Here is a 17,474-nt window from a genome sequence, read left to right as displayed (position 1 = left end):
TAATTAAAAACTACATTGCTTCTCTCAGCAAAAACTAGTATGTAAAAAGAATTCCACTCTATTAATATTAATTTAAATGTATTGAAATTCAAACACATGTAGTCAATAGAAAAGCCTCATTAGAATATTAGTGTCTTGATATAGTTAAATATTGAAAAATGGATTAAAGCAGCTGTTACAAGCACTTATATCTTCTCAAAAATGTTTTTAGTGTCTTCTAACCACTTCCTCATATTTCATGGGTCTTCCTCTTTTTGTAATGCATGAAGAAAAGTACAAGGTTGTATAGGTAGAGCAGTTACCAGAAAAACAGAAGATATGGAAGTATCATGGATTTCCAGAGTCTACTTCCTGGTATGATCTTATCATCCACTTACCTTGAACAAGCCACCTAAATGTTTACTTTCCTTTGCTTTAGTTTTCATCTCATTAGGTCATTCGAAAGGTTAACCATAAAAATACAATTCTCAATATTATTTATATGAAGCTATATCAAAATAAAACTCTCTGAAATCTCATAATTTCTGCTTGTTTGGACCAACACCATTCACTCTAAAAGACTTGACCAAATTCAAGTACTACCAAAGGCTGGTACACGCTTTAGTGTCCTTCATCTTCTCTTATGATCTGATTTTTCACAATAACAAAGAAAGAATAGGAAGCAACAGGAAGCTAAGGGCAGAAAATCTAGTTTATATCTTAGGTAATCGTTTCATGACACAACAATTCTGCCCTAGTAATTCAGCTAACTTAGGAACTGCAAATGAGGATTCAGTGAAACCAGTGAACTGGACCACTCCGTGGGTTAAAAAAGAGGTTTCCTGGAGGAAATCAAACTGTTCATCTTCCTCCAAGAACAGAATGCTATGGTGGGCAAGTGAGTGGATTTTATATGATTGTCAGCAAGACAATATGGGGCTCATTGAGCTGACACAGGGTGTTAGGATTAATGTGGGACTAGATACCCCTGCCCTACATAGCTGAGTGTTGGGGGCAGTCAAAGAATGTAGTGGTTTTCCTGATAAACAGAAACCAGCCTTGAGAGACTCCTGAAGAATGCTGAGTTTAGGCTTCTGTTTACCCAATCAGAACCCTTCCTGGATTATAGTCAGGTAATCATTTATGACCATTTTGAAACCCTTTTTGGACCTAACAGATATTTTGTTTAGTACTTATATACAAACTTACTGATTATAAATTTTGAACTCATTCACACTTGTGTTTGGCCAATATATGTTCAATACCTAGGGTATGGATTGGTACACAGAGGATAGCAAGATAAAAAAAAAATAGATAACTATTCCATTTTACCTACTTCATGCCAAGAAAATATGTAAAAGCATGTTAAAGAGATGTGCAGATATCTAAGAAACTTCCCATTAAAACTGTTAGCTGTAAAAATCTAGGTTCAAACACTTTCAATCTCTTTCATCAAAATATTTGGGATCAAAAGTATTTCAAAGTTCTCAATTTCTACCATTCTGGAATGTTTCTATAGATCTTACTGGTTTAGAATTTCACATTTAAAAATTAAAAATGAAATAGTCTCCAAAGCCTGAGAAATACTTTGAATATCATGTCAGGGGTCAAGAGCACTTGTCTAAGGAACTGATACAAAGTTTTTCTAAATGTAAACAAGGAAAGGAAGGCTGTTAGGTCAGTCAAAGAGTGATTTGATGACCTTCCTCAAAGACAGGGTTTGGAACCTGCAGTGTGGACTTCAATACCCTCTTCTGACATGTGATGTGTCAAAAAAAAAAAATTCCTGCTAAATGTCTGTCTAGTACAGAAACCAAGGACATAGTTTTCAACCAGTGCAAAGCCTTTTGTTCCCAAGTAAGCTACAGCATGCGGAGCAGACAGCCTTTATGTAGACACGATCACTTGACACTTAAGCATATTTGTTGTGAGAAGAATGGGCAAGAGGACATGATTTATACTATCTTGAATTCTGTTAGAAACGGAAGCAAGGAGAACAACGCAAAATGCTGTCAGATGTGGGGTGGGACTAAAGGTGGGAGAGATACTAGCTGCTGTAGTTAGCGAAACAAAGAAGTAGGATTCACTATACACTATGATGTGATTAAAATTCATGCTTATTTCATTAGCATGACAAAATTATAAGGATAATGATTACAACTTAAATGTTATGTTCTCAAGAGGATCATTTGATAGCATTGGAAACAAAAGTAAACAGGTAAGTGAGATCAGTACATAAATTAGATAAATATTCTTTCAATTCAGAATATTACTTCAGCAATAAGAAAATGACAGTATTTCTAATTTATTATTTATAATGTTCTTTTGGTATATGTTTTATTATAAGTAGATGTGGACTTATAAAGAATGTAAGAATCATAAAGTTTAAATTTTATGTTTCATTTTCTCTTGAAAATCAGTTTTGCATAATATTTTACCTTATCACATGGAGTGATGTGAAAAAGCCATGTTTCAGATTGACAATTTAAATTTAAGTTTTGTGAGAATGTCTATGGAGGAATCCTATAATACACACAAATCTGCTGGTCAAGTTGCAGAGTCAGTTCTCACCTTCTACCTTCACTTGGGCTCTGAGAATTGATTGTGATAGGTTAAGCTCCTGCCTTTAAGCAACAGCTCTTTTACTTACTTAACCTTCTTAACCATGCCAAGATGCACAATCTTCATGTTATTTTGAATTGTGCCATGCCCTTCATACTGCCTAGAAGGGGAATCATGAAGCATCTTTATGGGAACCATGTTAAATCAGTGAATGCTACTTCATCATGTTGTTATCCTGATAGGATGAGCCCTAGCTTTTGCTTGTAGACATCTATGTCAGCAATGAAGAAATAAATGTGTTATCATTCCACTGGCTATTATATATTCATAGACAAAAGTAATTACACACTCCCAGCTTGTGTTGGTCAAATGTAAAGCTGCAGATTATACTTGGAAAAACCAAAGAGTAAGATGTAACCAAAACATACATAACATGACAGTCATTACACACAGTGAAGTATCCAAATCATCACATAACTCATTGGGAGATAACCACTATAAATTACAATTGACCCAGTAGTAAACATTTTCATTCCCATATTTTTTGTCTTCATACACATAACGACACATTTTGTGGAAAAATGCATTTGGTGATGACTTTAAATCTGTGCTCTCTTTTCATAAGCCTAAGTAAATGAACACAATTTTTATAATGTGAATTATATTTGTCATGGGTAAACATCAGGCATTTCTTTAGGATTATAACATATCTACAAATTACATGGAAAGAATATTTACCTTGAATTAATCTTATCTTAAAATGGCTTTGTGCTTGGGTTAAGATAAATATTGTTTGCTTATCTATATAAAATAGATGTGATAAACCACATTCTAGTAGAAATTTTTAGAAGTGAAGGTTAATAGAATGGCTATTTAGAAAAAGAGATAGGGTTTAGTTTAAAATGGTACGAAAGAAGTGAAAAATCGGTGAGTTTTACTGCAAACACATTCTAGTGACACCAAAATGATAAGGATATCTTTAACCATATGTATTTCTTTAAAACAGCCTGTCTGTGGCTTTACAAAGTAACAAAGACATAATTTGCTGTGACTCTAAAATTTACTAATATCCTGTAAATATACTTGTATGCCTTCATGATAAACCTTTGTATTTGTGTTCATTGTATTGCTGTATGTTTATAGGAGTGTATTTAATTTAAGACACAGGCAGACAATACTTTTTCATTTTTTGTTTTCAAAGTATTCTTCAGCATATTATATTTTTCCAGTTAGTATTTTTCTTCTTTTTTAAAAACTTAACATAGAACTAATTATTTATACTAATGAGTAATAGTATCTGGCCATTCGTTTAGTATACTAATAACAAACACTGAGATTACAGGAAAAATATTCTTTTCTTCAATAGACTCATATTTTAGTCACTTGTTAAGAAAAGTTTCCTTCTATGATTGAAAACTGCTTCCTCAAATAGCTCACATGATATTCCCAGTTTTCCATTGGCACTTATCATCATACAAATGATCATGTCTATTCCATGAGATCATAATATTCAATTTCAAATAATTTTGAATAGCCTACAGGGCCAGATTTCTGGTGAAATGTGTTAGTGAAACAATAAATGCCTGTCAAATTATTTTATATATTTGTGTATAAAATGGGTATATGTATACATATAGATAATTTATATTGCAAAGTTCCTTATAACTTTTTGTGTCTCTTTAATTACATTAGCTTCAAAAGTGGCTAAAGCAGTAACTTATATGAGGTTTTGGCATGCAAAATGAAGAAATACTTTTAAACTTCTCATTTTACTTCAGAAAATGTTTTCTCATTTGTTTGTGTCTTAGGGTTTATTGCTGTGAATAGACACCCTGGCCATGGCAACTCTTATAAAGGGAAGAATTTAATTGAGTTTGGCTTACAGTTTAAAAGGTTTAGTACATTATCATTAGAGTGAGAAGCATGACAGCATGCAGGCAGACATGGTGCTGGAGAAGGAGCTAAGAGTTCTATATTTTGATCTGCAGGCAACAGGAAGTGAACTGTGTGCTATACATAGCTTAAACATATGGACCCCACAGCCTTCCTCCACAGTGACACAAGTCCAACAACAAGGTGACACTCCAACAAGGCCAGACCTCCCAACAATGACATTTCATGTGGACCAAGCATTCAAACACATGAGTCTATGGGAGCCATACCTATTCAAACCACCACAGTTTGCATAAATACCTCTTACTATTGTAATAGAGATTCAGTTTTGGAATGGCTGATGAGTCTCCTGGCCCAACTTTAACAGATTTAGAGAACATTTGTAATAAAAATGAAGTAAGTGTGAGTAGATTTGAGAATGCTAGGCACTTGTGTGTGAACATTCTATGACTTTAAAATACGGACTTTCTTAAAAGTGGGGAATGGTGAGTTTTATTTCCTAAGGCAATACCAAGAAATTATCCAAGGAAGATGAGATAGCAAACTTTGTCTTGCATGTTAACATGACAATTATAATAAATAATACTTCAGAATATCAGTGTATAGAAAGCAATGATCCATTTAGATTTTTTATAATAAAAATACACCCTTTAGAATTTTGAGAATGAAAATGTACATAGTTTACACATCTTAGAACAATAAATGAAGAGCATTGGCTCATGCTAATAATCTCATCAGTTTTAGGACTGAGATTAAGTTGAGTTTGAGGCCAATCTGTATTGCCTAGTATTAGACCTGATGTTGTGAGACTCTAGAATTAAAAAAAAGGAAGACTCTCTGCTGCTTTAGAGACTTAGAGTATTGTTACATTTCTTACCCTAGAAAAATATATTTATAGTTACAATTTGTTCATAAATTAATTTATAATAGATTGAAAACCTATCTATTTTTGTATTAAACATTAATAAAATTTCCTAATACCAGTAGATATACTAAATAAAGCACGTATTTCCATCGTGAAATTATCCTTAAAATTATGAGTCAGACCTGAATATTTATAAATTCATTTCAGTTAGTTTTATTTAGTATTCTACTGTGTTGTTATATGTTATTGTTTAACATTACACTTGCATTTCACTTAGTATAAAAAACTTCATCTTTCAAAATACATGTTCTAGTTTCTGTTTCTTTTTAAAGTTCTGTGAAAGAATTTTATTAACTATTAATTCATTGAAAAAAGTTTAAGAAATATCAGTGCAAACTCAGCAACATGCTTCTCTTCCTACATGCTCAAGTATAGTTTGCAATGTTTTGCTTTTAAATACCATCATGATACTCAAAAGCCTTTTGTACTAGTAAGAAAAGAAATTTGGGGGATTTTTATTTTCTACTATATTACATTGGTTCTATCACTAAAAGGTTTGCAAAGGGAGAAAGGTGCATGAAAGAGGTAGTTCATATTTATTAACAGTACAATGCAATCTCCTAAACGATTTCAATTAAAAAGATTCTTCCATATATTACCACTAAAATGTAAAGTGTCTATTATCACTGTTTTGCCTCTCCTAAAGCATTTTCACACAGGGATTACAGATTTTCTCCTATTTGCCTATTTTCTGATTTTGGTATATTGAATAGACCCTTGGGATTTGTGTACTTACATATACATGATGAAAGATAAGAAAACTGAATAGGACCATTTGGTTAATTGGCTCAAATCTAGTATGACTAAATGTAAACTCAAGTTTTCTTCTCTTGACATTTAATGGACCCCTTTATAAACTGCACTTGGAATGTTTCTTTTTAAGGTTAAAATCTTACTTTGTGTTTATATGTATAATTATCCAGGGTTACACTATGAACCATGATTTAAACTGAGGCATAAATGAATAGTAAGGGTATATATTGATAGCTACAGAATAAAAAGGTGACTTATCATTTTATAGAATTTTAAAATATGCTCTAGTTATAGAGGCTGAATTAACTAAAATTCAACTATTCTAGCTTTTATTAACTAAGTAAAGAAAGGCAAAATATGACAGTTTTCTCAAAAATAAAGTCCCTTATACTTCCTAATATTTGATATAGAGGAGATAATTGACAAAGTGTACTGTAATAATCTAATGATGAAAAATCAAACATGTATAGTTTGTAAACTTAAATCACACCTCTTTTTCATAGTCTCTGCTATTATTTACTGAAGCAAGATACAGTGTAATATTTGGAGATTTGAACAGTCAAAATTATGACACATAAGAAAAATAATATGAACTTTTGAAATATATACTTCTAGACCTCATTTCAAGAATTCAACAAATATGTAATTTTCAAATAAATGTAATGAAATATTCTTACCTTAGAAAATTGTGCATTTATCCATTTTGTGAATGTTTTCTTTTGAACATCTTCTCTTTCATCTATTTTGTAAAATAAACAAAATTAAGTTATAACTAAGCATAGCTTATATTTCGCAACCAAAATAATTTTCAAGTAATATGGGTTATTGCTATTTTAAATTTAGTGTTAATGTCATTGATAAATGAAGTTGAACATGAATGATGTTCAAATTGGGTATTTAATTGAAAAGTATATCTAAAATTAATTGATATGGCCAAAAGGTCCATACTCATTCAAATCTAAGAACATTGCTGAAATCAGTTTCATCTAATAATGGGATATTATTTATCCCTTGATATAATAGTCATGCTAATATAATTAAAGGAAACTATATTGCAGTATTTATTTATTAAATATAATCCTGGTCCTTTCTCTCTGCTCTCTTCTTCATTTTTGAATCAAGAATTATTTATTCCTTTACAACTACTATATCCTCTAACACAGGTCTGACCTTCATATAAGAAAGGCTCCCTAGCAACCAGGAGCATGGCTTGGTTACCTTTGTATTTTATTTTCTACACAAATTAAGAACTCAGGAAACACTATTTGACAAACATAAATGCTTTAAGGGGGGCCAATCCTACAAGTCTAAAATTTCTAGTGCTTCCTTCTGTCTAAAGTCAGGAAATTGCAAATGCAAATGACATTTCCTACTTTACAAATAAAAACTCAAAGGGAAAATCTCCACAGATTTATACCAATAGATGACGTTGAGAAATTAATAAGAAAGAGCTTTATAAAAGCCATCATTACAGAATTATTTGTTTTCCTAAGCTGGAAATTACTGTTGAGATAAATTGACAGGAAAAACATCTACCTTCATTATTAAAATATTTTCTTCAAAGTCTGGTACAGTTAATAGTCAATAAATCAGTACATCTATACAATATGTAAGAACTGAATACTTCAGATATTATTTACTTAGGTCGAACAGACTGTTATGAAAATACCTCAAACTGTAAACATTTTTTCTCATATAATTTTCAGTAGTAAACTTTCATTCTTTCTCTTAAAAACATACAAAATATTGCAAATAAGTGCTTTTCCCTAACAAATGTGTTCATACATTAAATTGACATCTCCCTTTAAATCAAAATATGAGGCAGGGCAGTGGTGGCATACACCTTTAATCCCAGCACTCGGGAGGCAGAAGCAGGCAGATCTCTGTGAGTTTGAGGCCAGCCTGGTCTACAGAGCAAGATCCAGGAAAGGCGCCATAGCTACACAGAGAAACCTTGTTTCAAAAAAAAAAAAAAAAAAAAAAAAAACACGATTTTTATATATATATATATATATGCATATATATATGAATTCACAAGAAGGGTAACTATTAGATGGAAAATTTTATTCTTATTATTTAACTATGTTATTCCCATAGGCTACTATACATACAGTTAATTTCAGCATATGATATCACACAAATCAGAAATGTACAATGTGAAAGCCTCTTTGTTGACAGATTTGAATAAAAATAGACTAATATTTAAGCCTAACTGTTCCTCTCTATTACTATAAATTCCATACCATTCTTTTCAAATCAATAGAATAAGAAATGGAATATTTCAAATGGTCAGATTTAAACTGGCTTGACATAAAAGTCTAGACAAATATCTCTCGATGTTATATAGGGCTATTCCTGAACATAAATAAACTTATTTGCAATTCCAAGTTCTTTTTTTCATTCAAATACATAAATATTCTATGGCATACACCAGAGAGAAGATAAGTCTGTGATGTATTAAACATATTTTGTCCACAACAAAATTCATGTTGCAGCTTAGTACATTCATATGGCTATACTTGGAACTGGGTGATGCTTGGGCCAAGGTGCAGAAACTGCCTGAATTGATCAATGCCTTCTAATGGGAGTGAGTTCTTACTCTCACATGACTAGGTTAACAACTGAATATAGTAATTACAAAATGGTTATGATTGTGACTATTCTTGACTTTTATTCACCCTAGAGAAAGAGGACACTAGAAGACCAAAGAAAACATTTTGTCCTAGTACAGATTGGTGAACCAGTAAGTTTACTAGGGTTAATTACATGAACATTAGAACCTAAAAGGCAGCTGTACTACCAGGAAGTTGTCTGAACAATTTATGGCAGCTTTCTCACTAAGAGTCCCAACTGCATTGTAATAAGTTGCACCACTAAAGATTCCCTTGCACAATTTATGGGTAGCCATACTACTGAAGAGTTCCCGTAAGCAATCATTTTATTTTATCTCTTCTGTAACCTCTAGAAGTGAGAGGAGGCTCTGATGTATCCAGTGAAGAAGGTTCAATAGCTCAGTGAGCCTTTGTACCCCTTCCATGTGAGAACATGGAAACACTGTACATTAAATCCCAGTTCCAAATGCAGTCATATGAATGTATTAAGCACCAACGTGAATTTTGTTGTAGGCAAAATATGTTTAATACATAACAGACTCATCTTTTCTATGATGTATGACTGCTATGCTATTAAGATCTCATAGCACTGATGACAAACACAGTGATTTATTGAGCAATGATCATGTCCAACTCAGAAGAAGCAGATATATAACAGTGATAAAGAAAGGTTACTCCTTCTGTGTGCAATCTCTGAAAGTACCTGTTAGGCCTTTGCATTTCTGCAATGGTCCTTCACCAGAAGCTAAACAAGTTCTATAAACATTATGAACTTTTAGAAGCATGAATCAAAATAAAATGTCCTTCTGAATAAATAACATAATCCCAGAAATTTTGTTACAGCAATAGAAAATGTACCAAAAGAGTATTTGAAAGTACACAAGTACACTCAGATGTTTTAAAACATAGCAAATGACCTCTAAAATAAGCCTTTTGAAGGTAGTTGTTCCAAAGGCTTTTAGGTGAAAAAAGAATTGTGATTTTTGTTTTCGATTAATTTCAAACTCCATATACAAAGCACTGAAGGCAGCATAGAAACCTTGACATTATGAGCAAAATGTTATTTATCTACTGTATAAATAGCAGTAATTGTGAGGTTCCGCATACAAACATCCTCAGGAAATATCCTGTTTCAATTATCATCTTTCATAGCAGACAAATACATCTGCAATGAATTACTTGCTAATATTTTACTTTGGAATAGTAGCATTTTAAATGTGATAAATATGATTAAAATTCATTTTATTATAGCTACAAAATCTAGAATGATTATTAGTGTCTTATTGCTCAATAACTGTTTTTACAACATTTCAATCAATCTGCATGCTATTTGCTGTTTTTATACTATAAGATAAACTCAGAATAAATAAATCTAGTATTATGAAGAATAAATATAGACAATGTGAAGAATAAATAGACAATGATCATTTGAAACAAAGTCCATAGTTTTCATTTTGACTAGGTATGCCTTTACATCAGAATTTTTTATGGGATTTAATGTACATAATTTGTTAGTAAATTGTATAGAATGTCATAAAATAATTAAAGCAACAAAAGTTGAACTTATGCAAACAAATTCAAGACTAGCACAAGTTTAGATGATCAATTTGAACAACCCAGACTTCTATACATGCTGTAATGTATATGAAAACATCTTGGACTTTTATAATATACAATTTAAATATCCATATAAATTTATCAAGAATTGCACACAGTACCTCCCTCATGATGCTGGATGATTTAATTGACATACCATGTTCCTACCTTTATATTGGACATTTAGTGTGTTTAATTATTTTTAAAAATGTGACAGCATAAAAATATTTTTATTAAATTAAATTTATTTTCATTCACTCATTATAACTATATTAATGTGGTATCATTAGATATTCTAACATATATATATATATATATATTGTCTGTGATATCTAAATAAAGATGAACATATTTGTCTCCTCAAATCTTTATCATTTCTTTACAGTGAATGTTTTCTGGGGCTGGTTAGATGATTAGATGCTTGGCATACAAGCATAAGGCTGGAGAACTAGAATTCAGTACCCACTCAAATACCAGGTTCACATGGTGAGTTATCTGCTCTTCCAGTGCTGGTAGTACAGACAGAGAATCCCTGGAGTAAGCTGAACATTTAGACTAGCTATGTAAGTGAGGCCTGGGTTGAACTGAGAGACATGCTTGAATGAAAAATATAGAGAATGATTGGAGAGAACTCTAGATGCCAAATTCTGGCCTCCACATGAACATGAACACTCACACAGATATGTCTGAATACAAACACATGAAAATGAAACTTCCAAAATCTTTCCTTCTAGACATTAGAAGTATAGAGTAAGTAATTATTAATTATAGACACCCTCCAATACAACACTCTAGGACATCTTTCTTATATTTAACAATAACTTATTACACATTAATCATGCTTTCTTATCTCTCCCTCATCTCCTACTCTTCCTACTCTGGTAGACACTATTTGAGTTTTATGACATTTGTTAAGCATGGAAATATGTTTTCCCCAGTCATCATGCTCAATGTACTCTTACTTAAGAGCATGAGGTAAAGATGTCTGAATTACTATTTCTTCTTTTCTTTCATAAACCTTAGGCTGCTCTGGAATTTTTTATGTAGATTAGAGTAAACTTGAATTTCTGATATTTCTGCCTCTATCTCCTGAATGCTGGAATTACAGCCATGATACCCAATATCGAAATTCTCTGAACTTCTGTATTACAATCTCAATGGCAGATATAGTTTGTTTTGATTTTAACTGATTAATACCAGGATAAATATAAAAAGATACCTATTATTTGCATTTATGTGACATAATGAAGTAGAACATATTTCATATAATCATAATAAATATACATTTATTCTGCTTCTTTTTACTTTGCTCAAAATATCATATCCTCTGTTTCTGTACCTTTTTAACACTAGATCCTTTAGACTGAGAGAATTGGACTTAGAGAATGCATGAATATACTTAAGTATTTCAATCATCAATGCCATTTAATTGTCTGATAAAGGCAACAAATATTTTTTATTAAAATTTCTATATAGAAATATTTGTTTCCAGTTTCATGCAGTTTATCTCTGCAGAAGATTAGTATCAAAATAAAATGCAAGATAACAAACATTAGCACAAATTAAGCTATTAACTCTCAGTTAATGAAGAAAGATATTTTTTCAAAGTGATTATCCTTGTTCAAGTTACTATTGCTGTGATAAAACATCATGCCCAAAGCAAGTTGTGGAGGAAAGGGTTTATTTGGCTTACACTTATACATCACTGTTCATCATTAAAGGAAGTCAGGACAAGAACTCAAATAGGGCAGGAACCTGGAGGCAGGAGCTGATACAGAGGCCCTGGAGGTTTAATACTTACTGGTCTGATCCTCATGGCTTGTTCAATATACTTTCTTATAGAACTCAGGACCACCAGTTCAGGGGTGGCCACATACACAATGGGCTGGGCCCACCAACACCAATTACTAATTAAGAAAATGTTCTACAGGCATGTCTACAGCTTGATCTTATTGTGGCACTTTCTCTATCTAGGTTCCCTCATCTGAGATGACTAGTTAATGTCAAGTTGACATAAAACCAGCCAGTACAGTGGTCATACCCAATTTTATGTTTATCTTGTTATTATGCTAAAGGTTTATAATATTATATGTTTCAATCTATACTTTCTAGTGTTCCATTGTATACTTGCAATTACCCTATGATTGACACATGTTGGCCATACATATGCAAATCACTATGGAGACTATTTTCATGTTTTAAGAGGATGAATATTGCTGTGGAATGTCATTCTGTATGCTGTGAATGTGTATTGCTCTGATTGGTTGATAAATAAAGCTGTTTGGCCAATGGTGAGGCAGAATAAGGTTAGGTAGGACATTCCAAGTAGAGAGAGAGGAAGGAGAAAGGCAGAGCTGAGAGATGCTGCTAGCCACCACCAGAAGAAGCAAGATGTAAAGTACTGGTAAGCCACAAGCCACGTAGCAAAGTATAGATTTATAGAAATGGGTTAATTCAAGATGTAAGAGCTAGCTAGCAAGAAGCCTGAGCCATTAGGCCATATAAATTGAAAATAATATAAGCCTCTGTGTGTTTATTTGGGTCTGAATGGCTGCCAGCTGGCCGGGACACAGGAAAACTTTCAGCTACAGAGTATTATTGTAGATGCATTATGTCTAATAAAAATGTGAAATCAGCAATGAAGTAAATAAGAAGATGATAAAGTGAAATATGTCATTGAAAAGTGATTATGCATGTTCTTGCTCAGTTATTTCAAATAGCATTTTTTCTCATTTTCTCTTGAGAGTTTTATAACTAACTTCTTTTCACTCATAAAAATTTTCCAGAGCATATTAATTTGAGAGGCAATGAAGAAAATCTCTCTTAAAAAATTTACTTGAAAACTGTTCCCTAGGGATGTCAGGGAGTGAAGTACTACTACTTCATAAATTGCTAAAAGTGATCAATATTTTATTTTATTCTCTCTATGGGAAAATTTCACATAAAATTATCTTTCTACTATGACATAAAACATGTACATCTCACAATTAACCACTTCTGGCAGTCAGTTTTATTCAATATATATAGCACTTTATGTCTCCTGAGATTAGTGCATCAACCTTTAACCTGTTAACTTTTATATGCTTGAAACCGTCAAGAATATGAATGCAGGATACATCCAAATGTGATATTCATTATTCCCCAGAGAAATTACTGCAGAAAAGTATTATTAGGAGCTAAGCTGAAAGAGCATTAAGTGAGGAGACCTAGCTTCCATTTCCACTAAAAGATGTACTAGAATTCTGGCCTTAAAATAACTAGCCCTCATTCTGTTTTACTTTGAAATGAGGACATTAATTACTTTTTATATCATGGACCCATTATTGTAATTTAATGAAAGGATTTGTAGAATTATTTCTGTGACAGTTACAAGCAGAATATATACTATTTGTGGCCACTTCACTAGTTTTTGAGAATACAAATGAAAGTCAGTCTCTGGCAAAGTTTACAACCTAATAGAAACTATAAACAAATGAAGTATTTTGCAAGAATAAGAATATGTATTTCCAGAAAGGTATTACAGTGGTACAGAGAAAGGAATATTCAGCTACTTGTATGTTAGGGGAGCCATTTTAGAGAAAGTGACAGTATATTTGAGTCTAGCTGAATGTATGCAAACAAAAAAGAAAAATGTTGGGGAGGAAATGATAAATTTTGAAAAGTGGGAAACAAGGAATAGAACACTGAAAAATCAAGTCATGCTTCTTGTCCAATGCAATTTTATGTTGACTCACTCAAACCCATAAACAGGGAAGTTAAATGGATTAAATTGTAAAAGATTATGGTAAAATGATAAAGGAGGATCTCTCTATGACCTGACCTCTTGTCTGCTACCTGATAAAGTAATATAAGTGAGGGTCACCTGGTGGTTTGAGAATAGCCTCCATAGGCTCATCTATTTTAATGCTTGGTCACCAGGGCATGGCACTGTTTGATAGGATAAGGAGGTATGGCCTTGTTGGAAGAAGTAAGTCGCTAGGGGTAGACTTTGAGACTTCAGGAGCATAAGCCCTGCTCAGTGGCTCTCTCTTCCTGGTACCTGAGGATCCAGATATAGAACTCTCAACTACTTTGTCAGTACCATGTCTACCTGCATGCCACTATGCTTTACATCATAATGACAATGGAATAAATCTCTGAGAACTCTAAGGAAGCCCCAATTAAATGCTTTCCTTTCCTTCATTTAATTGCTGTGTCATGGTATCTCTTCACAGCAACAGAACACTAAGACAGAAGTTGGTACCAGGGAGTAGGGTATTACTGTGATAGGCCTGACCATTCTGCTTGTTTGCAAAATGTGGACTTTGGATTAGGAAAGCAGTTGAATGCATTAAGTAGGGGGGTAAATGGGCCACACTATTCGGAGCATTGAAGACAGAGGTGCAGAGAGCAATGCAGATTATGATGGTCTGGCTCAAAAGTTTTCAGAGGAGAAGAATGTTAGTAAATGGCCTCGGGACTATTCTTGTGGTATTTTGGCAAAGAATGTGGCCACTTTCTGCCCTTATCAAAAAAAATCTTTCTGTGGCTAAACTGAAGAGATTTTTACTAAAGACATTTGCAGAGGAGATTTCAAGACAGCCTAGTATTGGCTGTGTCATGCTGTTATTCGTGGCCACTCTTATGCAGATCTAAAATGAAAAGAAGCAATCTGAGCAAGGAAAAATACGAATTGTACAGTTTAAGAAGAAAAAGAGTACTAGGAAGTATAATAGAGCTAAGTCAGTGCTCAAGGAAATAAAAGTTTAAAGAAAAACCTGATATTAAATAAAATAAAGGGAGAGGTGACATCAGGGAAAGATGTCATCCAGCTAAGCTCCTAACGTATGAAAAGCAACTAAACAAAAGATTAATCAGTGAAGGAAACTATTTAAAAGAAAAAACTGATGAAAATACATTTGAACAAAGAAGTCAATTTCTATTCCCAGTGAACAGCAGAATTTGGCAGCTTTGGCCATGTGTGTCTGGCTTTAGGTCAGGATGCAAGAAAGGAGTTGTGAAATATTCCTCCATGGTCAAGGAAAGCTGCTAAGGCCAGTTGTGTGTCAGAGTGTCCCTGTATAGATACCCAGAGAGGCCAATGCATGAATCTGTGAATTTGAAGCCTGGATTGTCTTGGTGAACCCAAAATGTTGGACATGCCTGAGTCATGGAATACTTGTCAAGGAGAGCTGCTAACAGGAAGTGGAACTATCCTGAGAGAAAGAAATGTGTCACAGTCAATAAAGCTGAAAGGTGTTGGAGATCTGAAGAAGATTTTGACATCAGACATACAGGTGTAGAGTTGGAGTTTGCCCAACTGGTTTTTGGCCTTTCTTTCATCCAGTATTTCCTATGTTCCCTTTCCTCCCTTTTGGAACTGTTATATATATCCTGTGCCATTGTATGTTGAAAGTATGTGATCTGCTTTTTTATTTTGATTTTATAGGGGATTACAGTTGAGAGAATGCATAAGTCTCAGAAGAGACTTTGAACTTTGAAAATTTAAGCCATGTTGAGACTGTCAGAGACTATGTGAACTTTAGAATTTGACTAAATGCATTTTGCATTATGATGCAAGTCTAGTGGAGTCAGGGAGTAGAATGTGGTGGTTTGGATGAGAATGAACTCCATAGATTCATAGATTTGAATGCTGAGTCATCAGAGAGTAGTACTATTTGAAAGGATTAGAGGGTGTGCCCGTGTTGGAGAAGTTGTAGCCTTATTGGGAGAAATGTTCACTGTGGTTGATTTTGAAGTTTCAGAAGCCCAAGTTAGGTCCAGTGGCTCTGTATTTCTCTTGTCTGAAGATCTGGATGTACATCAGCTACATCTCCAGCTCCATATCTGCCTGCATGTAACCATGCTCCTTGCAATGATGACAATAGACAAAATCTCTACAAAAGCCCGGTTAAATGTTTTCTTTTATAAGAGCTGCCATGGTCATGTTGTCTTTTCACAATAATGAGACACTGCTTAAAACAGTCCCTAATATTGCAGAGAGTTTAAACAATTCTGTGAACACAATTATTCCCATTGCATAAAGCAATGAGACATATAACCTGTGTGCCAAGAAATTTTTGAGTGTCCATGTGCCCTGTTACTCATTTTAAATACATCAGGAATGTTTTTATTTCTTAATTTATGGTACATAAACGAATGGGTTTTCTTGTAATAGTTTCATATATATGACATATTTATTCTCTATTACATTCTCTCTTTCTTGTTTCTTCCTCCTACTGATTAACCCACTTCTCTAATGATCTTGTTTGTGCTGGAGAATATTTATATTTGGCATGTTTGTTAGTTAATATATTAATTAAAAATACTTATCATTTATGTGAAACAATATAAAAGTTAGGCATAGGACAGGATGTTAAAAAGTAGCAGTTAAGTAATATTCATAGTGAAGAATGACAAAGAGACATGATTTTATTTCATTTAAAAAGAAGTATGAAGTCATATGGAAGAGCTATTAATTTTATACACTATTTTGTACTCCTACTATACATGAGGGGGAGATAATGAGATAAGAATTATAGAAAAATAATGGTAAATATTAGATAAGGCTATGTAATACTTGGAATCATTATAAAGGAAGGCTCCAAACTCAGGACATACATAGAAAATAGATTTGTCATGTTATTAATGATACAAAATAGCAATGTCAAGTCAAAAAGGTTAGAATGAAAAATGGTATTAAAAAAACACCTTCCATTAAACCTGAGTAATAGCCTTTGATCTTAGAATTTTAGATTTAGAGGGCATAAAGTGACATTGGTGGTCAGTTTGTAATGAGGATGACTAAACTAATTAAACTTCCACACAAAGAACAGAGAGAACTGTAGTGTCAAAGAGGTCCCTCATTTGCCATTCACTCTGCAATCAATGCAATGCATTTTCACTACTCATAATCCTACTAAAGTTGTTCATGATAACATTATATCCTTTCTCATTTTCAAGAAAGTAGCTGTTCAGATCAGAACTACATTGCTACCACTTAGCATAGAATATTTTACATCTGATGTTCAGTAAAGATGTTTAAGATAATAAAGTCCACATTTACTTTTCACTTCTCATTTTCCTCTGCTGCAGATATTAATTCTATTAACCCATGATAAACAGAATAATGGTTCCTTCCCAAAGTCACCCACTTCCTAATCCTAGCATCTCTG

At 33.0% G+C, this 17,474-nt stretch overlaps 1 protein-coding gene across 8 annotated transcripts in view; it reads right to left on the bottom strand.

The window, feature by feature from the left end:
* The window catches only part of Dmd (dystrophin), a 2,209,767-nt gene that overhangs the window by 1,884,277 nt on the left and 308,016 nt on the right, over positions 1–17,474 (bottom strand). For all 8 annotated transcript variants that reach the window (XM_028881805.2, XM_037198928.1, XM_037198927.1 and 5 more), the window contains exon 2: positions 6,790–6,851. In XM_028881805.2, coding sequence (XP_028737638.1) covers positions 6,790–6,851 — 62 coding nt within the window. The remainder of the gene's footprint in view (positions 1–6,789; positions 6,852–17,474) is intronic.

The sequence above is a fragment of the Peromyscus leucopus genome, chromosome X (genome assembly GCF_004664715.2).
Source record: "Peromyscus leucopus breed LL Stock chromosome X, UCI_PerLeu_2.1, whole genome shotgun sequence".
NCBI classification, from domain to species: Eukaryota; Metazoa; Chordata; class Mammalia; order Rodentia; family Cricetidae; genus Peromyscus; species Peromyscus leucopus.
The sequence above is the reverse complement of the archived record's forward strand: the minus strand, read 5'-3'. Positions and strand labels throughout refer to the sequence as shown.